The 26,172-nt window shown below is 36.5% G+C and overlaps 3 protein-coding genes and 1 long non-coding RNA gene across 12 annotated transcripts in view; 1 reads left to right on the plus strand and 3 right to left on the minus strand.

The window, feature by feature from the left end:
- On the minus strand, nucleotides 1–10,501 carry LOC147846146 (uncharacterized). Of its 8 annotated transcripts, none has more exons than XM_087245408.1 (5): nucleotides 9,013–10,501; nucleotides 6,730–6,792; nucleotides 3,947–4,105; nucleotides 1,064–2,388; nucleotides 1–488 (listed from the first exon to the last, which is right to left on the minus strand). In XM_087245408.1, exons 3-4 carry the CDS (start codon nucleotides 3,999–4,001, stop codon nucleotides 1,112–1,114), a joined length of 1,332 nt encoding a protein of 443 aa, XP_087101534.1. In that variant the 5' UTR covers nucleotides 4,002–4,105; nucleotides 6,730–6,792; nucleotides 9,013–10,501; the 3' UTR covers nucleotides 1–488; nucleotides 1,064–1,111. The 8 variants fall into 8 exon arrangements, with proteins under 8 accessions (XP_087101534.1, XP_087101535.1, XP_087101531.1 ...); XM_087245409.1 differs by lacking the exon at nucleotides 9,013–10,501 and adding an exon at nucleotides 6,885–7,066; XM_087245405.1 differs by lacking the exon at nucleotides 9,013–10,501 and having other exon boundaries at nucleotides 6,730–6,863.
- Nucleotides 6,807–17,378, plus strand: LOC147846147 (uncharacterized). Its single transcript, XR_015481485.1, has 5 exons — nucleotides 6,807–6,943; nucleotides 14,801–14,904; nucleotides 15,019–15,061; nucleotides 17,153–17,198; nucleotides 17,332–17,378. It is a non-coding gene; the product is annotated as an uncharacterized LOC147846147 (long non-coding RNA).
- LOC103908714 (uncharacterized) lies at nucleotides 8,963–13,701 on the minus strand. 2 transcript variants are annotated; one of them, XM_087245391.1, is made up of 3 exons: nucleotides 13,645–13,701; nucleotides 12,624–12,803; nucleotides 8,963–10,574 (listed from the first exon to the last, which is right to left on the minus strand). In XM_087245391.1, the coding sequence occupies exons 2-3, from the start codon at nucleotides 12,676–12,678 to the stop codon at nucleotides 9,208–9,210; spliced, it is 1,422 nt and encodes a 473-aa protein (XP_087101517.1). In that variant the 5' UTR covers nucleotides 12,679–12,803; nucleotides 13,645–13,701; the 3' UTR covers nucleotides 8,963–9,207. The 2 variants fall into 2 exon arrangements, with proteins under 2 accessions (XP_087101517.1, XP_087101518.1); XM_087245392.1 differs by lacking the exon at nucleotides 13,645–13,701 and having other exon boundaries at nucleotides 8,963–11,746; nucleotides 11,792–12,753.
- Nucleotides 16,177–26,172, minus strand: part of LOC101884750 (uncharacterized) — an 11,826-nt gene continuing 1,830 nt past the window's right edge. The window contains 3 exon segments of the mRNA XM_087245490.1: nucleotides 16,177–19,180; nucleotides 20,103–20,305; nucleotides 23,807–25,388. Coding sequence (XP_087101616.1) covers nucleotides 17,634–19,180; nucleotides 20,103–20,305; nucleotides 23,807–25,388 — 3,332 coding nt within the window. The 3' untranslated portion in view covers nucleotides 16,177–17,633.

Here is a 26,172-nt window from a genome sequence, read left to right on the forward strand (position 1 = left end):
TACTCGTTTGTAAATGTTTATTACTAGCCTTTCTATGAATCATCTTAACAATAACATTAAAACAAGAGATAAGGAAATGCCTATTTTCATATAGATATTAGCAACTTAAACACCAATATTGTTGAGGCATCGTACAGCAGCATATTTAGATGACCGTCATCTTCACTGTTTACACCAAAACGGAGCCTATAACATCACTGCCTCCTTTCATTTTCTTCGAAAAATACAAAGCATATCCTGTTTTTTTTTTGCTGAATATCAGTTTTAATAATTGGTGATGGCCATTCCAAAAGCATAACATACAATAAGTACATACAATAAAGGCAAGCAATCAGTCAAAAGAGCAGAATCAGTGTACACGGTTACATAAATTAATGTATTAACCTTTCTTTGTGCTCAGCCAAAATACGTTACCTGAGAACAAGTGATAGATTCAATGGACCAAAGAGTCGTCAGATAAAGACTAGATGAATTATGGCTCGCTTACACTGAGTGGTACGGTTCGGTATGCTTTTATTAACAAAAAAAAAGAGAAGCCGGAAAAAACTAAGGAGCAAATGTTTTATTCAGCAACCTGGAAGATGAAGGAACTGACACTATTATCATAGCCTTTAGGACTATTATGAAGTCTGAATGACGGAATTACTTTCAAACAGAGGCTACATGCGATACTGAAAATTACAGACACACATAAGAGCTTTGCACTGACTGTGAGCTGTAGCGTGCTTTTAAACCCAAATAAGGACTAAATGTGTACTGTCTGCACCACATCCACCAAAAGGATAACATTAGTACCCTATTGCCAGTGGGAAGGCAAGCCTGATACAGGTCACCTATAGCCTACCATACTGTGCCACTCAGTGTAAACGAGCCATTAAATGTCATGTTTAACATCTAGTTAGATGAAATCCAGCGAAAGATCCTTGGTGAACTGTCTGACCTGCGCACAGAGCACCCGCTGACTGCCTGGAGCTTTGCAGCGAGTGCCAGAGTGTGTGTGTGGTCACGTGATGTGCGGTTTCAGCGGTGTAGTGTGGATTTTCATGTGGTTTTCAAGCTGCACTGAGTATTTAAAACTCTGTAGACACTGATCGCATGCATTTGGTTTCCCTCAAGTGTGAATCCTCTTATGCGATTTCAGCTGATCTGCTCGCCTGAATCTCTTGTCGCAGTGTGAACACGCGTAAGGTTTCTCTCCAGTGTGAATCCTCTCATGTTCTTTCAGTTTTTCTGGTCGTCTAAATCTCTTGTCGCAGTGTGAACAGGTGTACGGTTTCTCTCCAGTGTGTATACTCTCATGTGATTTCAGCTGATTTGGTTGTCTGAATCTCTTGTCGCAGTGTGAACAGGTGTACGGTTTCTCTCCAGTGTGAATCCTCTCATGTGATTTCAGTTGTTCTGATCGACTGAATCTCTTGTCGCAGTGTGAACACGAATGAGGTTTCTCTCCAGTGTAAATCATTTCATGTGCTTTCAGATGTTTTGGTTGTCTGAATCTCTTGTCGCAGTGTGAACAGGCGTACGGCTTCTCTCCAGTGTGAATCCTCTCATGTTCTTTCAGATGTTCTGATCGACTGAATTCCTTGTCGCAGTGTGAACACGAATAAGGTTTCTCTCCAGTGTGAATCCTCTCATGTGATTTCAGCTGATCTGATCGACTGAATTCCTTGTCGCAGTGTAAACACTTATAAGGTTTCTCTCCAGTGTGAATCCTCTCATGTGATTTCAGTTGTGCAGCTGAAATAAAAGTCTTCTCGCACTTAAAGCACAGATACTCTCTCACACCAGTGTGGATCTTCTGATGGGTTATCAAACGTGTATGCACTGTAAAACCCTTTTTACACACAGAACATGAATAGGGTTTCTCATTACTATGACCTCTAACGTGGACCTTGAGGTCTTTAACCCTTAGAAATGTTTTGCTGCATTGATCACACTTGTGTGTTTTCTCACCATTGTGGATCAACATGTGTTCATTAAGGGATGACGATAGGCTGAAACTCTTCCCACACTCAGTACATGTGTATGGTTTCTCTCCAGTGTGGATCCTCATGTGTTTATTAAGGGTTGATGTTCGGCTGAAACTAGTTCCACACTGAGTGCATGTGAATGGTCTCTCGCCGGTGTGGATCATCATGTGTCTATTAAGGTGTGGCAATTGTCTGAAACTCTTCCCACACTCGCTACATGTGAACGGTTTCTCTCCGGTGTGGATCCTCATGTGAATCTTAAGAATATGTTTGCTTCCCAAACTCTTTTCACAATAAGTGCAGGCCAGTCGATTGCTGTCTCTCCTTTTCAAAACACCAGAGGTCTGTAAATTACATTTTTTCCCAGCTTCAACAGCACATTCCTCCTCTTCACTCTTCTCATCTTCTTCAAATAGGTCTGAATTAAAAAAAAAAAAAAAGTTAAGTTTTTAGCAAGTCATAAAAAAATCGGATGAAAATTTGAAGTGAAATGACTCTGTAAACACTGGCTACACAAACTGTAACTTTGATGCACATTAATGTAATCTAAATCAGACCATATTTAGTTTTTTCTTATCATTTTAAATGTTTAACAAACCTCCTTTTACTTACTATTTGATCAAAACATGGAAGTAAAAGACAACTGAGATTTAGTGTTTTTTACACTGTAATAAATATATGCCCTAGTGGTGCTTCTCAAACTTTGTCTTCCAAGTACCACCATAATGACCAATATTGAAATACAGTAGCGTGGTAAGGTTATCAAGCAGCTACAGCTCTGCACAGTTCAAAAACAAGGCAGATTAATTGCCATTATTATAATTCCTAGTATTTATTATTGTCAGCCACTTTTAACATTATAAAGAGTTTGAACATTATACTGGTAAAAACTTAAAGGTAAAAACATAAATAAATACAATAAAACGTCAACTTTTAAATTAAATTGTGCTTTTAAAAGTTAATTAAAAATTAATTTTAAAAAGTTAAAAAAAAACTGCTGTACGTAAATGTAAAGAATTAACATATAGTAGCTAATTCAAAACCTGGAAATGTTGCTTGGACTAGGGTTGGGCGATGTGAAACATTGCGATGGACGATGGCATCGTCGTCATAGGTGGAGGTGAATTAATTATAATTCATTCATTCATTCATAACTAATTCATTATTTGTAGCCTACCATTTTAACTACCTCACCTGCATCGTCTTTGTTCTACCCATAACCAAATCATGAATAAATAAAGATAAGTTACACACAAATTACCAATTGTCAATCACTTTTTCCGCAGGACTCTCGCATAAACAGGCAGAGTGATCAGTGTCGGTATAATGGTGTCCACAAACTTGGTTGGTAAAAAAGGTCCACAACTGACAGGAACAAACCAACAGTGTCTGAGGTTTACACTAAAATTACTAAGTACAAGCGGTGAAATAAATACATGAAATAAAATATCTACGTTTAAATTAAAATGTGCTTTTAAAAGTTCATTAAAAATAGTAGGCTACTGTTCTTAAAAAGTAAAAAAAAAAACTCCTGAACTTAAATGTAAAGTGTTAACCTACAGTATTTTATTCATCAAAACCTGGAAATGCTGCTTGGACCTCAAAAATATAGGCTATATGCCATCATATTCATATTTGAACCATTTTTTGATAAATTTTGAAATATATGTTGCATGTACATATGACATTTGGATTCCCCTACGTACCACTAGAAGGAAGCCCACAGTTTGAGAACCACTGAATTAGCCTAAATCTGAGTTAATCTAAATCTTAAGCCATGCTGCTTTACCAAATAGATAAATTAACTGAAATCACGCATTATTTTACATAACTACGAACACATTTTTAAAAATTATTTAACCAATGATGCAGCACCGGAGTTTGAGAACCACTGCCTTTGTACAATCAATCAGATGAACTGTTAAAATATTTTCATTTAAAGGCATATTATTGAAGAATCAGGAATAAACACCAACCTGTTTGACGTTCAGGATCTTTATCTTTAATTCTGCAGGGTTCTAGATTACTCATGTTCTCACGGTTCTTCAATAAACTCTGTCTTTGCAGATCTCACTTCTTCCTGATGTTCCCTCGTTTTTACTTGTGGAGTGATGGGAATATTCCAGCATTTATACCTGAAGGAGGAGCAGATCAGGGAAGATTAAAAATAATCGAAATGCAATTTATGTTGTTTATAAAACTATCTTGTGTAAAGTGAGCATCATCTCATTATAAAAAAATATTATAACTAAAATATTAACGGATAACATTAGGACAATGGTTATCAAAATATAGCTATATGATGCAAATAAATGTTTAATTAATAACTAGGGTAAATCTAAAAGCAAATAGGAATGTATGAGGCAGTAAGCAAAGCCATCAATCTAAACACATGAAAGATGAACAGGAGAGAAAGAGACAAATTATTCTCAGTCAAGCGTGTGAAAAGACATAAATAAATACTACATAATGATGATGCATTGTTACACTTACATTGGCACAATATGAAGATATTAAAAATGGGCTAGTCTGATATTTTAATGCATCATTATAATGATGGCAATAAGATTCTACGCTTTGCAACAATCCAAAGCAAACATGTATGCAAATATATTAGATTACTTACAAGATTGTCAATTCATTTAATCATGTAGCATCACAATAGTTTAGCTATTGTGCTATTCAAATCTTTATTTCCACTGCTGTAAATACTAACAGTAAACATGGTCAGTGTGATTTGATCAAGTAGGACATGTTTCTGGATCAGCATCTATGTAAAATGAAGTACATTCCAATCAGCCAATCAGAATTAAGGGATAAGTTCACAGTTAATATTTAGTTGAGGCTTACAGTTAGGGTTATGCACTTCTACATGATTGTTAGCCAACCATTGTCCCCCTCTGATTTGGGGCATAATTTACAGTTAGGGTTTGGTTTATGGGTAGAGATTAGGTATAAATTACTTTTTTTTTTTTTTTTAAACAAAAATGATGTTCCAGTTTCAACATCGGTTTTAATCCAGGATCGCATCATATTTAGCAAAATCAAAATCACACCCACCCGGTAAAACATGTCACTGTGTAGCTACACAAAAACAGCAAAACAGAAACATGATATAAATCAAGTTTACACTGAAATAGATGTAAAATAGCTGTAGAAATACGTCATATCATCAAATAAGTTCCCCAACAATATCAAAAGAAAATCTACACCCTTGGTTAATACCAATAAAATGAGCTCAATGAGGGAATTTACACATCAGTATGTAAGGAAATTTGATAATTTATCCACAATTGCATACATAATGTGTAATGTATTGTGACATTTTAGAAAATAAATGTATTAACAGGAATTAGCATTTCCAGCTAGCTACAACACAATTTTAACACTAATGACTTAAAGCTAACCTGAAAATACTACAAGCAAAAATCTTTATGAACTAACATGAACCAGCGCCACCTTGAGGACAACTAAAGAGGTGCGTGTAGTTGAAATGTAAACGGATTTATGGACCAAATAAAACGCATCTCTGAAGACTATAAACGCACATGAATAGTCTTCGGCATGAACTGCATATCTGAACCCTATATATACAAATCTGCACTGACAAATACAAGTTACACAGAAAATGGCGATTTGTTAGCCTGCATTTAGCATCAATACCAAACTCTGAGCCCTGAAAACTCACACAAAAATTATATTAGCGGCGAAACAATTATAAAATCACGAAACGCTTTCATAGACATTACGTACATTTAAAATTACAACATAAACAGTTAGTTTTTCCAGAAGTAAATTAAATGTCTCCAGCAGCATTTCTCCAAGCTTACCCTCAGCAATGCATTGCATGTAACAATGTGAGGGAAGAGGTACGGAAACTCGGGAGGTACAAAAAGGGCGATGTGCATCTTATTGTCACAGGACAGGACAATTAAAAATAAAATTCACGAATGTTGAACAAAATTAATAAATATAGTTACAGAGTGCATTAACTTTATTGCACAAAGATAAAAATTTAATATTTTAAAGAAAAAAAATGTTTGTTTTTTTTGCGTTTAGGTCCCCAACATACAATTCTGGCTTTAATTTTTATGTTTTAAAAGTTTTAGTGATATTTGTGACCTTTAAAATAACAGTTTCTACAGGGATTTTTTCAGGAGATTTTGTTTTATTTTATTTTTTTAAACTACGCTACACAGGGAAAAACTTTTTTATTATTCATATAACAATATTGCTTATTCAATTACTTATTGCTAATACAATCACTAATTTGTTTGGCCCAATAAATTTAGTCCAAAAATAAACCAAGATCGAATTTCTGTCTTGTATAAAGAATGGCAAAAGTCATTTCTCTCTGAAAATATGTAGACATATGTTTATTTCTTCACAGTATAACCAGTAAAAAATGTCTACAAACATATTAATGTTGTACTCTGGCATGTAAATACATTTAAATTGTCAAAAATGGTGTCACTGCTGTTAACCCTTTAACATTATTTTTTCCCTGCTGCTTCATGCACTGATCAGTACTTTTCAGACGTTTCTAATAAAAGTAGGTCAATTTGTGTTCACCTACACTAATAGGTGATGAAACAAACAAGCGAAATCAAGATTGAACTTGAACAGCTGATGTATTGTTTATGTGATGCTGTTCTGATGTTTATTTGTGTAAATGCTGCGTGATTTTGAAGTGTTTAATGGATGCGCGCGCTGAGTTCAAATGCAGGAGTTGCCATGAAAACGGAGCAGCAACACTCACTCTGTCAGGCAGCAAAACTCCGTCTCTCCCTACTGTTTTCTCGGCTTTCAGGAAGTTCAGGGCCTAAAATCAAAGAAATATAACATAAAATGCTTTTGTGATTTGATCTTTCTTTCTTATTTATCGTAATTAACACGTTTCTGTTGCATATTTACTTCATTTGAGTGCCTTTTGGAAAAGTCCGTTAGCATCTTCTCAACTGTTTTCAGACAAGGTACGTAGCGTTAGGCCAACTACATATAGCTCTTGTTTTTAAAGGTTTTGGCTTTATATTCACATCTTTATATGTAGAAGAGAGGTTTTAATAGCTTTGTAAAGGCTGTGCTTGTAAGTAGTCAATGTTTTATTGAAAGTAGTCAATTTATTTAGCCTAAAAGCATGCGCAGCCACTGTTAATCAGTGATATCAAGGAGCTAACATTCAGATAAGAGGAGGATGTCATTCTAAACTACAAAATGTTGTGATATTATATTCACAATAGATATGAAATTCATTTTATTGTTATAATTAACAGGCACACTGTTGATATTGAAGTGGGCACTTTAAAATTATGTGAATATTAATAATCAAACTTTTACTCTGCTTTTTCAGAATATTCACATTGCATTTGCAGTTGTTTCTTAACAGTGTCAAATGCTTGGAGTTTTAGGTTATCTTAATAGTTAAATTTAGTAACTTTTATTAATTTTAGCTTCTATTAACAGATAAAAAAATTAGAATCTAAATGATTTAAAAAATATATAATTCAGTTGTTATTCTAAGTAATATTAATTACTAATATTAATAATTATTAATACTATTTCCAATAAGACTTTAGTGTCAGGTATTGTCTTTTGTACTTATAATTCTTTTGCAGTGTAATTCATTTGAAACATTTTGTTTACTCTGAACATGTATAATAAGGTGATACACTAAAGAGTTTCTTGGTATTATACCAGTTAAAGTAAACTTTTTTGCAGCTTAGGTCAATATCATGATAATACTGTGTATGCCGTGATAAAAGCTTCAGCAATAAATCAAAAAAAGAACATTTGATACCATCAAAAAGATTGATTTTAAATAACGAAAAAAAAAAACGAATTGACAGTTGACAGGTCAACGAGAGGTAGCTTTTTAGAAAGAGGAAACAAGACACATTTGGAAAGAGAGAAGCACCCTTCTCACATTGTCCTTGAATAAGGGCAGTGTGAGTCAGGGGGAAAAAGCCCCAGTAACCATGCACATAAACACATAGTCATAACATCGCAACAGGGAATGGGAAAAGGGGATGTAGATATGTTCTGATGAGGCCGGCATCCATCTGGTTCTGACGCTAAAGAGCGCTGGTCACAGACCCGCCTACGCACACCGGTGGGTGAAAGCACAGAGATGTGGGGATGCAGGGCTAGGTGGTGATGGTCTATCTGTAGCTGTGGTTGTGTATGCGTAAGCCTGTAGAGTCTAACAGGTGTCCTTGGAAAAGGGAGCAGGAATTCAGAGCGTCTTCTTGTCTTGCTATCCGGGGGAAGTTGTTTGTCTCCAGCCGAGGCCGTCTGGCAGGAGAGTCACAGAGAAGCCGATAGAGAAGAAAAGTTTTTTTTTTTGTTAATTCAGGCCAATATCTGCAAATTTCACGGATATTTATTGTCCGTCACTGGTCTCCAGGTCTGACCAATTCTTGTTGTAAGGCTGCTAGTTTCACCTGATGTTTTCTAATTTTCAGTCGAAGAGCAGTCTGGTTTGTGACGACCCTGCTTCGACCTGTGAAATCGCATCACTCGACTGCATGACACCAACCGAGGACCAAAACACGACCTCTCTGGACAGAAATTTAAAATATGGACCAATCGTTCGCTTTTAAATTGGCTAATCATCTTGTTTAATTCTGCCCCTTTTCGCAGCACCATACAACAGAATTTCGCATGCTCAAACTCTAGTGTGACCACAGCTTCATACAAAAAGAAGATTGGTCAACCTGTTGCTAGTCAACACATATTTTCTAATGAACATAAATCTGCTTTAAGAACTAAAATCCTGCATCTGTAGGCTTTATAGTAGGCTCAAAAGCGAGTGAGATGGAGAAAATTAAGTATTTTCAAGTTGACATGTTCCTTTCCCTCAGCTGAACAAATACAGTGGAAGTAACAGACTAAACATGGAGACTGCAACGCCTAACCCAATGCATGAAGATACAAATACAAGCATCAGATGTGTGTCTAATATATAAAATTATATTCTAGTTTTCTATTTTCCCTTTGAATTACTGACTGTTTTGCTCTTTGGTCCAGATACACTAAATCTCACCACAGTGTGAACATTGGTAGGGTTTTGCTCCATTGTGAATCCTCTCATGTGATTTTAGGTGTCCTGATTCAATAAATCTTGTCGCAGTGTACTTTTTTATAACTTATAAGGTTTCTCTCCAGTGTGAATGATCTGGTGCCGTTTCAAAACGTCAGCTGTAATTAAAGTCTTCTCACACTGAAAGCACAGATACTCTCACACGCCAGTGTGGATCTTCTGATGCCTTGTTAAATTCGACTGGCATGCAAAACTCTTTTCACACACATGACATGAATAAGGCTTCTCCTTTGTATGAACTCTAACATGTATCTTCAACTTTGCAGCCTTCCAAAATGTCTTGCTGCAGTGATCACATTTGTGTGGTTTCTCTTCAATGTGGATCAACATGTGTTGCTTAACAGATGATGACTGACTGAAACTCTTCCCACACTGAGAACATATGAATGGTCTCTCTCCAGTGTGGATCCTCATGTGTTCATTAAGTGACAGTGATTGTAAGAAACTCTTCCCACATTGAGTGCATGTGAACGGTTTATCTCCGGTGTGGATCTTCATGTGTCTATTAAGGTGTGATGAGTGTCTGAAACTCTTCCCACACTGAGTACATGTGAATGGTTTCTCTCCAGTGTGGATCTTCATGTGTTGATTAAGGGCTGATGATTGCCTGAAACACGTCCCACACTGAGAACATCTGAATGATTTCTCTCCAATGTGGATCCTCATGTGTTCATTAAGGGATGAAGATTGGGAGAAACTCTTTCCACACTGAGTACATGTGAATGGTTTCTCTCCAGTGTGGATCCTCACGTGTCGATTAAGGGTTGATGATTGAATGAAACTCTTCCCACACTGAGCACATGTGAACGGTTTCTCTCCAGTGTGGATTCTCATGTGTTCATTAAGGGATGATGGTTGGGAGAAACTCGTCCCACACTCAGTACACGTGAATGGTTTCTCTCCGGTGTGGACCCTCATGTGTATTTTAAGGTGTGATGAGTGTTTGAAACTCTTCCCACACTGAGTACAAGTGAATGGTTTTTCTCCAGTGTGGATCCTCATGTGTTTACTAAGGCATGATGATCGGCTGAAAATTGTCGCACACTGAGTACATGTGAATGGTTTCTCTCCAGTGTGGATCCTCATGTGTTTATGAACACCTGATGATCGGCTGAAACTCTTCCCACACTGAGTACATGTGTGTGGTTTCTCTCCAGTGTGGATTATCATGTGTTGATTAAGGTTTGATAATTGGCTGAAACTCGTCCCGCACTGAGTACATGTGAATGGTCTCTCTCCAGTGTGGACCCTCATGTGTATATTAAGGTGTGATGAGTGTTTGAAACTCTTCCCACACTGCATACATGTGAATGGTTTTTCTCCAGCGTGGTTCCTCTTGTGAAGCGTAAGACTATCTTTGTTGACCAAACTCTTTCCACGCTGAGTGTAGGTCAAATGATTATTGTCTCTCTTTTTCAAAGCTCCAGAAGTCTTTAAATTATTTTTCCCTCCAGCTTTGACATGACGTTCCTCTCCTTCACTCTCCTCATCTTCTTCAAATAGGTCTGAAATAAAAAATAAAAAGTTCAGCTCCTCCATGAACCGCCAACTTGTTTTGGTGGAGGGGTTTGAGTGCCTGAGTTATCCTAAGGGTGCTTTCACACCTGTAAATCGATTCAGTTGTTCTGAAACAGGGATTAAAATTGTTACATTGTTGGTTTTTGCTTTTGGTGCGGTTCGCTTTCACACGGCAAAGTTTCTAAACGAACCAAAAGAGCTAAAACAAGTCACGTGTAAGTAAACTCTTCTCACATTGGTCAGAGTGTCATGTTTTGTTTTGCAGAGTCCCACTCAGCTGTCAGGGAGGGTGGTGGTTTAGTGTTTTGACAGGGCGCATGCGACGTGTCTGTAGAGCGAGGAGGGATTTCTCACTACAATCGATCTGCCCTGGAGTTTGTATTAATCGAGCCGAGACCACCTAATTCAAGCAATCTGGGAGCGATTGTTTTGGCGCGGATCCGAGCACGATTGGTGGATTCACATATGCCAAACGAACCGCGCTAACTGGGCAAATGAGACAGGTTCCCAAACAAAAGTCTAGGTGAGAAAGCACCCTAAGAGCTATGTTGTTGGGTCTACTGCTAAAAAGGTCTTAAGTGATATGTCAGACTTAAGCCTGGTTTATACTTCTGCGTCAAGTGACCGGCGTACCCCCGGCGCATGCAACGCGCGTAGCTGTGCATTTATACTTCTGCGCTAGTGTCTCTGTCTGAATTAACACTTCTGAAACGCTAGTGGGCAGTGAGGTGTTAATGTTTCTCTGTGTCGAGTTTCTTCGCTGCTTTTTTGCTTTTCCTAAACACTTCCTGGATGTACAAGTGGCTCAAACTCACTCATTTTGAGGCAGGAACCGGCGGACGTGCAACAACTTTAACTATGAGGTAAACACAAAACAAAACTTTCCATCAGGAGCTCCTTCACGGGACTCCACACTTGTAAACAATCGCTACATTGGGCTCGCGTCCATCTCGCGCGGCTCTCGGCCCCGCCCAGACTTGTCAGTGCTACCAAGCCATCCAAACACAAAGCTTGCGCTACGCGTCGTTGCAACGTGTAGTTGCAACGTGTAGTTAATATTTTTGAGAGGTGCACGTCAGCGACGGCCACGGCGAAGGGCTATGCGTCAGCGCCGTAGCATACGCCAACGTTTGACGCAGAAGTATATATCAGCTTTAAGGCCCCGTTTACACTAATATGTTTTAGTTCTAAAATGGTATTCTAGAATTAAAACAATTCGCATCCACACTGGTATTTCAGCTAGCGTTTTCTGAACAGATCCACACTACACCTCTAAAAACGCACACAGACACTCTGGCAAGCGCTGTAGCATGTCTGAGCTCCAGGCAGTAAGCAGGTTCTCTGTGGGCACCTCCCCAGATAAGAGCAGAGCAGATCAGACAGTTCACCAAGGATCTTCCGCTGGAATTCATCTCACTGTAGTTGTTGATATGATATTTAATTAATCTTGTCTCTATCTGACGACTCTTTGGTCTTTTGAATCTATTACTTGTTCTCAGATAACAGGGCTCGAAATTACGACCGTTGTGATCGCATAGGCGCCCGAAATTATATCCAAGCGACCTCAAAATATAATTGGGAGCATTTGTGTAAATAAAATTGATGTTGTTCGACCAGTTTTTACAGCAAAATGTTCACAGAATTAGGAGGCATTCACGCATTATGCATCTTTGCACCTAAAAACAGCAAACACAGCACTCAGGAATGGATTAAAACAGTTGACATGTCAACTTGCTGCAGTTAAAGCCTGCAGTGCTTGCCCTGCCTTCAAGCTCTTATTACTGGCCCACTGCGCTAGAACAGAACGTGAATGGATTGGTTAATTGGGTAGTGTGGATGGAAAACGTAACCATAGCAAAACGTATGCATTTAAAAATAAAAACGTATTAGTATAAACAGGGCCTAAGTGCAGTTCAAAAACCCTTTGAGTGCTAAAAGATTGAGGACTGTGACATCGCCCGCTGTGGTGCAGTCGGGCCCACCCAAAGCTTTTCTTTTAAAGGCTTATTATTGAAGAATCAGGAATAAACACCAACCTGCTTGGTCTTCAGTATCTTCATCTTTAATTCTGCAGGGTTCTGGATCACTCATGTTATCACGGTCCTTTAATATACTCTGTCTTTGCAGATCTCACTTCTTGCTGAAGGTCTGATGCTCGTCTTCACTTGTAAAATGATGCGAAGATTCTAGTTTTTATACCTAAAGGAGAAGCAGATCTGACAAGATAAAAAAAGTCTAAATTTAATTTATGCCTTTTCAAATATTGCAAATATTAACCTAACATTGGCAAAATGATTATCAAAATATAGCTAAAAAGAAATGTTTAATTAATGATTATGGTAAATCTAAAAGCAAATAGGAATGAATGAGTCAGAGTTACAAAGCACAACCTTCAATCTAAACACAAGATTTAATTTGATATTAGTACTAGGTCAGATTAGTTTTCTCTCAAACACAATATGTAAGGACATTTGATAAATTTTAAATTTTATCCACAATTGCAAACATAATCTGTAATGTACTGTGACATTCTCAAACGAGGATGCATTGATTAACAGGAAATCATTTTTATTTTCCAGCTAGCTATAACACAATTTTAACACTTGGCACTTCTTTATTAACTTGAAGCTAACCTGAAAATACTACATATAAACATCTGTATAAACTACCACAATCCAGCGCCACCTTGAGGACAACTAAAAAGGTGCGTGTAGTTAAAATGTAAACAGATTGATGGAGCAAATAAAACGTACCTCAGAAGACAATAAACATACAGAAATTGTCTTTAGCCTGTGCTGCACATCTGAACCCTATATACACAAATCTGCACTGACAAATACAAGTGTCTTTAATATAAAATGGCGATTTTCCAATCTGCATTTAGAAACTATACTAAACTCTGAGACCTGAAAATTTCCACAAAAAATATATAAGCGGCGAAACAATACCAAAATCACGCAATAAAGCTTTTATAAACAATCAAAATTACAACATAAACAGTTAATTTTTCCAAAGGAAAAGGAAATGTTTTCAGCAGCATTTCTCCACACCACTTACCCTCAGCTATGCACAGCAGTAATGCGAGGGGAAGAGGTACGGAAACTCGGGAGGTACAAAAAGGACGATGTGCATCATATCATCACAGGACACAAATCAAAATAAGTGGTCAATAAAATTCACAAATGTTGAACAAAATTAATAAAGTAGCAAAATGTAAAAATAATTGTTAACATTAACTCTGTTACACAAAGATACAAATTGAGTATTTTTGAAGAAAAATATTGATTCTTGTGTTTTGGTTTTCAAAGATAATCTCAGCCTACTTGAGTATAATATTAACTTTGTCATAGTTTCAGTGTTTAAAGTGGGAAACTGCACTGGTTTTACATAAACTTTGATGAAATGTTCCCAACATTCAAGTCTGTATTTTATCTTTTAAGTTTTAAAAGCAAATAGTTTATAATGTTTTAATGATTTTTGTGAGCTTTAGATCGCCCGTTTCAGTTACAGTTTTCTTTCAGGAGTTTGCTGTTTCTCGTTCTCAAAATATTAATGCTGTTAACAATATATTTACAAATCTACTCTATATTTTTCCCGCTGCTTTATGCACTGATCAGTACTTTTCAGACGTTTATGAAAGTAGGTAAATTTGTGTGCACCCATGGGTGACGGAACAAACAATTGAAATCAATCAAACTTTGATGAAATATCCCCAACATACAAGTCTGGCTTTATTTTTTATGTTTTAAAAGCTAATGGTTTTATAATGTTTTAATGGTATTTGTGACCCGTTTCAGTTAGTTTTTTTTTTTTCAGGAGTTTGTTATTTCTCATTCTCAAAATATTAGACTACACAGGAAAAAAATAAGTTTTAATATTTATATTGCAATATTGCTGATTAAATATCCAATAATCACCCACCACAAGACATTGTTCTTGGACATAAGGGGGGCTCAATCAAGTCTGCAAATCGTGTACTCCTTTTCTTATTATCCTTTTAAAATATTGGCCAATTTCGGACTTCTGTCTTGTATAAAGAATTGCAAACGTTATTTGAAAATGACATACTGTATGTCCAGTGATTCTTCTCAGCATAACCAGAAAACAAAGCTACAAACATGTTAAAATGGTAGTGTGCCATAAAATTTAATTATTTATTGTTTATGTAATGCTGTTCTGATGTTTATTTGTGTAGATGCTGCGTGGTTAACAGATGCGCGCGCGGAGTCGCAGGTGTTGCCATGGAAACGGGGCAACAACACTCACTCTGTCAGGCAGCAAAACTCCGTCTCTCGCTGCTGTTTTCACGGCTTTCAGGTAAGTTCAGAGCCAAAAATAATACAAAACAAACACAAAACGATTCCTGACTTGATCATTCTAACTTATTTATCGTAATTAACACGTTTGTGTCGTATATTTACTTCATTTTAGTGCCTTCGGAGGAAGTCCGTTACTCTCAACCGTTTCAGGCAAGGTACGTAGCGCTAACGTTAGGCTAACTCTATAGAGCTCGTTTATAAAGGTTTTGTCTTTTTATTCAAATCTTTATATGTAGAAGAGAGGTTTAAATAGCTTTGTTAAAGCTGTGCTTGTAAGTAGTCAATGTTTTATTTGAAGTAGTCTAATTTATTTAGCCTAAAATATGCGCAGCCACAATCAGTGATATCAAGGAGCTAACACTCAGATAAGAGGAGGATGTCATTCTAGTCATTTTGTACAACTACAAAATGTGTTGTAATATGTGTATATATTCACAATAGACATATGAAACTAGATATATCATTATAATGAACAGGCATATTGATATCTTGAGCAGTTTAAAATACTGTAAATATTATTAATCAATTTTTTAGAGTGCTTTTTAGAATATTCACTTTGTAATTGCAGTGGTTTCATAACAGTCCCAAATGCTTGGAGGTTTAGGTTATCTTAATAGTTCAATCATGAACATTTTCACATGTTAATATGGCCTGCATTATGCTGAATTATTGATTGAAAATTATGTGATTATTTATAGAGCTATTGTACATTACCACTGTGCAATATTACTCCAATAGTTAACCTTAGTTCATTTAACTTCCCATGAGCTTTTATAAATTTTAGCGTCTTATAATTATTAAACACATGGCTCTAGTGCGACTTAATTTCTTAATGGTGCGACAAAAAAAACTGGTCACAATAGAGTGTAAAAATATTAATCAGTTTTTAAAAGTCTCCACGACTGGTTCAACAGTCAAAAATATAAATATTCTATTAAGTATCATTAATGGAATATTTATAACAATATTATCTTGCTTATGGTTATATCAATACTAGGTTTGCAGTCTTACTCATTCTCGCCAAGATGAAAAGTGCTGAATCCCACGTGACAAGTTTTCTTTGTTGCAGATTTGTGTGTTCCTTTTAAAAAAATGCTTTTATTTTTTAAATCTCTCAAGTTATTATAAGCTTTAGTACATAATCTGCCTTAAAGATATTGGAGTTCAATAGTGTGATGTGCAGTACTCCCCTCTGTATAAAGTTTACACAATGCTATAGGTCTCCAGCTCTGATGTGTTATGGTATGTTTTAAATGACAGTGAGACATGCTAAAATTACAAATATTTTTATTGTAAACTATACATTATAACCGAGTACACAGTAAAATAATCTTTACTGAATGGCCAGCCTATTGGCAGCGAACAGTCTTTAAGCTTAAATAGGCCAGACATGTTTTTTCTAATCAACATTAAAACTAATTATCTATTTACACCTTTTTTAGCCCTGATAAAAAATTTTTTAGTTGTACTCTATTTTTGAGTCATGCTGTAATCTTACATCAACAACACATGGCACGCAATGCCTTGATAATAACAGATAATCATATTACATTACAAACAACCCAACAAGTTGTTTAGCACACGTGCATCGATGCTGTAATGTTTACACATGTAATATTTTTTCCTGAGGCGATTTAAAGCAAAACACACAATGGCACTCAATCAAACATATCTACAATTATAAAGAACGTATTTATTTACTGAGTTATTAACGCACAGCATTATCACATGAAAAAAGCACAGACTTTGAAGGAATAAACTAAGTGAGGAGAGATCCACTATAGTGCACTGGACAAGTCTAAACAAGTTCCACCCACCCATGCGTGAGGCAGGCAGTTCTGTACAACTACCTAACTTATCGTCTTAAAGATATCGGCCTAATTTAGACTTCGTATCAATAACGATAATCTTGAAAAAAAAGCATTTATCGTCCAATATCGATATGGCCGCCGATATATCGTGCATCCCTACATTATATAAAAATTATCCTAGATGCATAAAACAACAAATAAAGTCGAGGCATCTTACACGATAAAAAACATTGCTGTTTAACGTGCCATTTTTCAGTGGATGAGCTATGCTTGCGGTCCAACATCACTGTTGAACTCTGAATATCCAATCTACACCCACCGATCCTGATTGCAGATGGGTTTTTTAAATTTGATCCTTCTGGTCTACTAACCCAAGATTGTCTAAAAACGCTGATCTTGATCATGACGTGCAACTGAATGTCTGTGCATCAATAGACTCAAGTGAGTGATAATGCGACAACTGTGAAAGACAAGAAGAGAGGTAAGAAGAAAACATAATATTGTAATAACCACATAAATAATAATAATGAAAACAAATTCTCAGTGTACTAAAGATGTATAATGACCTAATATTTGCTTATATTCATGTGTAACATCATTTTTTCCTATTACAGAACTTTTATGGCATTGCCTGGCATGGCATGGCACACTTGAAAGGTAAGTTCTGGTAAGGTCTTGCATCAATTCAATCTCATCTATTATTACAGCTATAGTAACCGCTCCAATATTCTAATAGACTGGTGCTGATCCTGATGACCATATCATTACAGACCAATTGCTCAATCTCTTACTCTGTTCACTGATAATTCCCAAGTCAATTTCTCTACTTTTCACACTCAATCTCTCACACCAGAATTATCTGATGTTCAGACATGAAACACCTTTTCCCTGGAGAGAATGTTTTGCTGCATTGATGTCATTTGTGCAGCTTTTCTCCAGTGTGGATGTTCATGTGTTTCTTAAGCTGCTCTGGGTATGTGAAACTCTGAGAACACTGATCACATGTGTACGGCTTCTCTCCAGTGTGAATCCTCTCATGTCTTCTCAGGGTTCCTGAATGACTAAACCTCTTGCTACACTGAGAACACTTGTACAGTTTCTCTCCAGTGTGAACCTTCTCATGCGATTTTAGGGATCCTGACTGATTAAATCTCTTGTCACAGTGTGAACACTTGTAAGGTTTCTCTCCAGTGTGAATTCTCTCATGCAGTTTCAGTTGTGTAGCTGTAATAAAGGTCTTCTTACACTCAAAGCACAGATACTGTCTCACAGCAGTGTGGGACGTCTGATGCCTTTTTAATTTGGACTCCAATGTAAAACTCTTTTCACACACAGGACATGAATAAGGCTTCTCACTTCTATGAAGTGCAAGATGGACCTTCAGCTTTGAAGGCCTCAGAAATGTTTTGCTGCATTGATCACATTTGTGTGGTTTCTCTCCGGTGTGGATCTTCAAGTGTTGAGTAAGGCGTGATGATAGGCTGAAACTCTTCCCACACTGAGAACATGTGAATGGTCTCTCTCCAGTGTGGATCATCTTGTGTTTACTAAGGGATAATAGTTGGGAGAAACTCTTCCCACACTGAGTACATGTGTGTGGTTTCTCTCCAGTGTGGATCCTCATGTGTCTATTGCGGTGTGATGAGTGGCTAAAACTCTTCCCACACTGAGAACATGCATATGGTTTCTCTCCAGTGTGGATCATCTTGTGTTTACTAAAGTTTGATGAGTGTCTGAAACTCTTCCCACACTGAGGACATGTGAATGGTTTCTCTCCGGTGTGGATCCTCATGTGTTGATTAAGGGATGATGATAGGCTAAAACTCGCCCCACACTGAGAACATATGAATGGTTTCACTCCAGTGTGAATCGTCATGTGTTTATTGAAGCTCGATACGTGTCTGAAACTCTTCCCACACTGAGTACAGGTGAATGGTTTCTCTCCAGTGTGGATCCTCATGTGATAATTAAGGTGTGATGAGTCTCTGAAACTCTTCTCACACTGAGTACATGTGAATGGTTTCTCTCCAGTGTGGATCATCATGTGTTTGTTAAAGGTTGATGAGTCTCTGAAACTTGTTTCACACTGAGTACATGTGAATGGTCTCTCTCCAGTGTGGATCCTCATGTGTTGATTAAGGTGTGATGAGTGTTTGAAACTCTTTCCACACTGAGTGCATGTGAATGGTCTCTCTCCTGTGTGGATCCTCATGTGTAAATTAAGGCTTGATGAGTATCGGAAACTCTTTCCACACTGAGTACACTTGATTGGTTTTTCTCCGGTGTGGATCCTCATGTGAAGCTTAAGACTCTTTTTGGTTCTGAAGCTCTTTCCACACTGAGTGCAGGTCAAACGATTCTTGTCTCTCCTTTTTAAAACACCAGAAGTCTGTAAATTAGGGTTTTTCTCAGCTTCAACATGACGTTCCTCCTCTTCACTCTCCTTATTCTCCCCAAATGGGTCTGAAACAAAGTTCCTTTTTTAGTAAGTCAATAAAAAACAAATGTAGGATGAAAATTTGAAGTGTAAAGACTCTGTAAACATTGGCTACAAAAACATTAACTTTGATGCACATAATTGTAAAATACATCAGATCGTGTTTAGTTTGGTCTTGTCATATTCAATGTTTAACAAAACATGGAAATAAAAGACGACTAAGATGCAGTCCCTGTTTGTACCCTGTAAAAAAAAATACAGTACCAGTCAAAATAACTGCTGTCTTAATGTATGTAGTTTCAAATGAAATTATTACTCCAGTCATTGCATTATTACTATTACCATTAATAATAATAACTAATATTAAGAGTGATTTATGAAGGATCATGCGACTCTGAAGACTTATAAACTACTTTTGAACAGTTATTTTATTGACTTTATTCTTCAATGCTGAAGTGCGCTCGTTTTTGCGATTGTTTTAGAACTTTCGATTCAGCTGCGTATGGGAGAAATGACTAGGAATAATAAACGGCAGAAAACGGTCAAACTGCTAGCTCTACAAACAAGTGTTTGCATGACTATACAGACAAAGTAGATTAATATTATAAGAAAATATCAGTTTGCAACATTAGGCAGCAAAACAGGCTGTTTTTAATGTCTAAAAATGAATGGAAGTGAAGGAGACCGGAAGACTCGAGCCAAAATGATTCAAATGGCTGTGCCCACTCATACTCGGAGAATAAGGTGAATAGTGCAATGACATTTCACAATTTGTTCTGTGTTTTTGATTGAATAAATGCAGCCTTGGTGAGCTGGAAAAGCTTACTTTAAGGCATTTAAAAATCTTAGTTGCCCCAAACTTAGTGTATGTTATAGTATGATCAGATGAATTGTTCAAAGCTTTTCATTTACAGATTTATTAATGAAGAAACAGGAACAACTGCCAACCTGTTTGTTGTTCAGTATCTTCATGTGTAGTTTTGCAGGGGTCTGGATTACTCATGTTCTCACGGTCCTTCAATAAACTCTTGCCTTTGCAGATTTCACTTCTTGATGATGTTCTGGTGATCATCTTCACTTGTGGGCTGATTGGAAAATTACAGCATTTACACCCAAAGGAGAAAGAGCTTCGAAATGTAGGAAGAGCAGATCTGCCAAGATTAAAAATAATCAAAATGTAATGTAAGCCTTTTCAAGGTAGAGTGAGTCTAAACAGCCCTGTCACGCTCGCAAACTGTAAACTTAGGGGAAACACTACAGTTAGGGTTTGGATTATAGGTTGGGATTAGGTATAAATTACATTTTTTGAACAAAAATGATGTTCAAGTTTCAACATCGATTTTAATCCAGGATCACATCATATTTGGCAAACTCAAAATCACACCCAGCCGGTAAAACATGTCATTGTGGGAAAACATGACACAGATCAAATTAACATGTAAAATAGCTGAAGAAATATGTCATCATCAAATTAGTTTCCCACTAATATCAAAAGCAAATCTACACTCTCGGTTGACACCAATAAAATGAGCTAAATGAGGGAATTTACACCTCAGCATAATGAATGAGGTGAAAACAGAAACTACTGATATGAGCTAAAGAGGATTTCAGCAGCTCCGATTATATTGATGAGCTTCAGACTAGAGTCTCATTAAACAAGCCATTCAGGATCAACAGCAGATCAGCTCAACCTTATAAAATGAAAATCAAAGACAAGTGAGATTCAGACCCTAATCTACACCCTACAGATATCCATGCACATAATTCTTATGTAATATAAATTTAATCAATGTAAGTGTAACCAGTCTACTTTTACTTGAGCACAGAAGACACCAAGTACAAGTACTGCAAAATACAAGTTACATTAGTATAAAATGGCGATTTGCTAACCTGCTTTTAGCACCAATACTAAACTCTGAGACCTGAAAATTCCTACAAAAATTACATTAGCTGCGAAACAAAACAAAACCACGCAATAAAGCTTTCATAAACATCACAAACATTAAAACTTACAACATAAACAATTAGCTTTCCCAGAAGAAAAAGAAATGTTTTCAGCAACATTTCTCCACACAACTTACCCTCAGCGATGCACAGCAGCAATGAGACCAATGAGACGGAGCGAGGAGAGGAAGAGAAGAGGTACGGAAACCCGGGAGGTACAAAAACGACGATGTGTATTATATTATCACAGGACACAAATAAAAATAACCGCTTAATAAAATTCACAAATAATGAACAAAATAATTAAAAGTAGCAAATTGTAAAAATAGTAGCTATTTAACAGAGTGCATTATTTCTGTTACACAAAGATAAAAATGGAGTATTTGTGAAGAAAAATGTTTTTTGTGTTTAGGTTTTCAAAGATAATCTCAGCCTACTTCAGTATAATATTAACTTTGTCATGGTTTCAGTGTTTATAGGGGGATCTGCACTGGTTTTACATAAACTTTGATGAAATGTTCCCAACATTCAAGTCTGTATTTAATTTTTATGTTTTAAAAGCAAATAGTTTATAATGTTTTAATGATATTTGTGAGCTTAACAACATCTGTTTCAGTTACAGTTTTCTTTCAGGAGTTTGATATTTCTCGTTCTCAAAATATTAATGCTGTTTACAATATATTTACAAATTTACTCTATATTTTTCCTGCTGCTTTATGCACTGATCAGTACTTTTCAGACGTTTATGAAAGTAGGTAAATTTGTGTGCACCCATGGGTGACGAAACAAACAACTGAAATCAAGGTGTAACTTTAACAGCGGATTTATTATTTATGTAATGTTGTTCTGATGTTTATTTGTGTAAATGATGCGTGATTTTGATGCGCGTGCGGAGTCCCATCCAAATGCGGGAGTTGCCATGGAAACGGGGCAACAACACTCACTCTGTCAGACAGCAAAACTCCATCTCTCGCTGCTGTTTTCACGGCTTTCTGGTAAGTTCAGAGCCTAAAATCATTAAAATATGACATAAAATGCTTTTTGATCTTGATCTTTCTTAGTTATTGTAATTAACACGTTTCTGTTGCATATTTACTTCATTTTAGTGCCTTTGGGAAAAGTCCGTTAGCATCTTCTCAACTGTTTAACCATTTGAAGGTAAGTAGCACTTGGCTTTCTACTCTATAAAGCTCTTGTTTATAAGGTTTGGCCTTTTTATTCACATCTTTATATGTAGAAGAGATGTTTTAATAGCTTTGTGAAGGCTGTGCTTGCAAGTAGTCAATGTTTTATTGAAAGTAGTCAATTTATTTAGCCTAAAATATGCGCAACCACTGTTAATCAGTGATATCAAGGAGCTAACATTCAGATAAGAGGAGGATGTCATTCTAAACTACAAAATGTGTTGTAAATTTTTTGTATATTCACAATAGACATATGAAAATCAATATATCATTATAATGAACAGGCATATTGATATCTTGTGCAGTTTAAAATACGGTGAATATTATTATTTAAACTTTTACACTGCTTTTTCAGAATATACACTTTGATTTTGCAGTGATTTAATAACACTCTAAAATGCTTGGAGGTTAAGGTTACCTTAGTAGTTTAAACATGACCTAATTTTCATATTCTAGACTTGTTTATTTTTAATATAATTATACAACTGTATAAAATGTGATGTGGTTAATTTTTTTTAGTTAGATGCAACTGGTGTAAAAAGTCTAGAGCCCTGATAAAGAATTATAGTTGTACTCTTTTTATGAGTCATGCTATTGCTTATTTAAAAAATATTTTCTTTGAATTAAAAGGTAAGGCATTCATTTTCATTCATGGAAACAATTAAATAATAGGGCAAATGTAACTCTACTCCAGTGTAGCAAATGCAATTTACTTACAGACACAGCGTAATATGATTTAGAAACTGCAATCAACTCCTTATTGCTGATGAAAATGAACACATTTAATGCAAAACTAAATCCATTTCTCCACTGATTATTTAAACCAGCAGGAACAAATAGTTTCTTGTGTTTTGATGAACACGACACAGTTTGAATTGTGAATAAATGAAGAATAATTGACAGGCAGAGTAAAGGGAAGTGCTGAGGTGAACATGAATTTAACCATGTGAATATTCATCTGTTCTTTACATTGAACGACTTCAGAACATTTGAGATATAGTAGGTCTACATGAAAAAACTTTCTGTTGCCTTATAATAGGCTGCCTTCATGGCTTATAAACACAGAATATCGATACCCAATCCAGCAAAAATGTGTGTTAACGAACAGATATCTGATTAAAATATTTTGATCAGTGCATCCCTATATGAAGGGGCAGAAAACAGTCAGTGGAGATTAAGAATAAATACTCAGATAATGTCAGCTATTAATTGTGTGCCTCAGGGGTCAGTGCCATCATTTATAATTTACCTTTAGGTCATACATTTCATTATTATAGTCTTCATTTACATTTTGTGCTGATGATACACAATTTTATATTTCCATAAGACCTAGAATTAAATTTTTTTATCATATTGGTCATTCATAACTTTGTTCAAGTTAAATGAACAGAAGCCCACCACTGGGTGTGTTTTATCTAAAGCTCAGTCTTTTACTCTGTTCACTGATAATTCCCATGTTAATTTCTCTACTTTTCACACTCAATCTCTCACACCAGAATTATCTGATTTTCAGACATGAAACACCTTTTCCCTGGAGAGAATGTTTTGCTGCATTGGCGTCATTTGTGCAGCTTTTCTCCAGTGTGGATGTTCATGTGTTTCTTAAGCCTCTCTAAGTATGTGAAACTCTGAGAACACTGATCACATGTGTACGGCTTCTCTCCAGTGTGAATCCTCTCATGTCTTTTCAGGGTTCCTAAATGACTAAACCTCTTGCTACACTGTGAACACTTGTACAGTTTCTCTCCAGTGTGAACCTTCTCATGCGATTTTAGAGAACCTAACAGACTAAATCTCTTGTCACAGTGTGAACACTTGAAAGGTTTCTCTCCAGTGTGATTCCTCTCGTGCAGTTTCAGTTGTGTAGCTGTAATATAAGTCTTCTTACACTTAAAGCACATATACTGTCTAACAGCAGTGTGGGACTTCTGATGCCTTTTTAATTTGGACTCCACTGTATAACTCTTTTCACACACAGGACATGAATAAGGCTTCTCGCTTCTATGAACTGAAAGATGCATCTTCAGCTGTGAAGCACTTAAAAATGTTTTGCTGCATTGATCACATTTGTGTGGTTTCTCTCCGGTGTGGATCCTCTTGTGTTGAGTAAGGCGTGATGATAGGCTGAAACTCTTCCCACACTGAGAACATGTGAACGGTTTCTCTCCGGTGTGGATCATCATGTGTTGATTAAGGGATGATGGTTCAGAGAAACTCGTCCCACACTGAGTACATGTGTGTGGTTTCTCTCCAGTGTGGGTCCTCATGTGTCTATTGCGGTGTGATGAGTGGCTAAAACTCTTCCCACACTGAGAACATGCATATGGTTTCTCTCCAGTGTGGATCATCTTGTGTTTAGTAAAGTTTGATACGTATCTGAAACTCTTCCCACACTGAGGACATGTGAATGGTTTCTCTCCGGTGTGGACCCTCATGTGCTGATTAAGGGATGATGATAGCCTGAAACTCTTCCCACACTGAGAACATATGAAAGGTTTCGCTCCAGTGTGAATCATCATGTGTTTAATAACGCTCAATTCGTGTTTGAAACTTTTCCCACACTTAGTACAGGTGAATGGTTTCTCGTCAGTGTGGATCATCATGTGTTTATTAAGTTGTGAAGTCTCTCTGAAACTCTTACCACACTGAGTACAGGTGAATGGTCTCTCTCCAGTGTGGATCATCATGTGTTTATTCAAGTTTGATGTGTATTGGAAACTCTTCCCACACTGAGTACATGTGAATGGTCTCTCTCCAGTGTGGATCCTCATGTGTTGATTAAGGTGTGATGAGTGTTTGAAACTCTTTCCACACTGAGTGCATGTGAATGGTCTCTCTCCTGTGTGGATCCTCATGTGTAAATTAAGGCTTGATGAGTATCGGAAACTCTTTCCACACTGAGTACACTTGATTGGTTTCTCTCCGGTGTGGATCCTCATGTGAAGCTTAAGACTCTTTTTGGTTCTGAAGCTCTTTCCACACTGAGTGCAGGTCAAACGATTCTTGTCTCTCCTTTTCAAAACACCAGAAGTCTGTAAATTAGGGTTTTTCCCAGCTTCAACATGACGTTTCTCCTCTTCACTCTCCTTATTCTCTCCAAATGGGTCTGAAACAAAGTTCCTTTTTTAGTAAGTCAATAAAAAACAAATGTAGGATGAAAATTTGAAGTGTAAAGACTCTGTAAACACTGGCTACAAAAACAATAACTTTGATGCACATAAATGTAAAATACATCAGATCGTGTTTAGTTTGGTCTTGTCATATTCAACGTTTAACAAAACATGGAAATAAAAGACGACTAAGATGCAGTCCCCGTTTGTACCCTGTTAAAAAAAATACAGTACCAGTCTAAATAACTGCTTTGTAACTGCATTGTATGTAGTTTCAAATGAAATGATTACTCCAGTCATTACATTATTACTATTACCATTATTAATAATAACTAATATTAAGAGTGATTTATGAAGGATCATGCGACTCTGAAGACTTATAAACTACTTTTGAACAGTTATTTTATTGACTTTATTCTTCAATGCTGAAGTGCGCTCGTTTTTGCGATTGTTTTAGAACTTTCAATTCAGCTGCGTATGGGAGAAATGACTAGGAATAATAAACGGCAGAAAACGGTCAAACTGCTAGCTCTACAAACAAGTGTTTGCATGACTATACAGACAAAGTAGATTAATATTATAAGAAAATATCAGTTTGCAACACCAAGCAGCAAAAAATGTCTAAAAATGAATGGAAGTGAAGGAGACCGAAGACTCGAGCCAAAATGATTCAAATGGCTGTGCCCACTCATACTCGGAGAATAAGGTGAATAGTGCAATGACATTTCACAATTTGTTCTGTATTTTTGATTAAATAAATGCAGCCTTGGTGAGCTGGAA

The sequence above is a fragment of the Danio rerio genome, chromosome 3 (assembly GCF_052040795.2).
Source record: "Danio rerio strain M-AB ecotype USA chromosome 3, GRCz13ab, whole genome shotgun sequence".
NCBI lineage: Eukaryota > Metazoa > Chordata > Actinopteri > Cypriniformes > Danionidae > Danio > Danio rerio.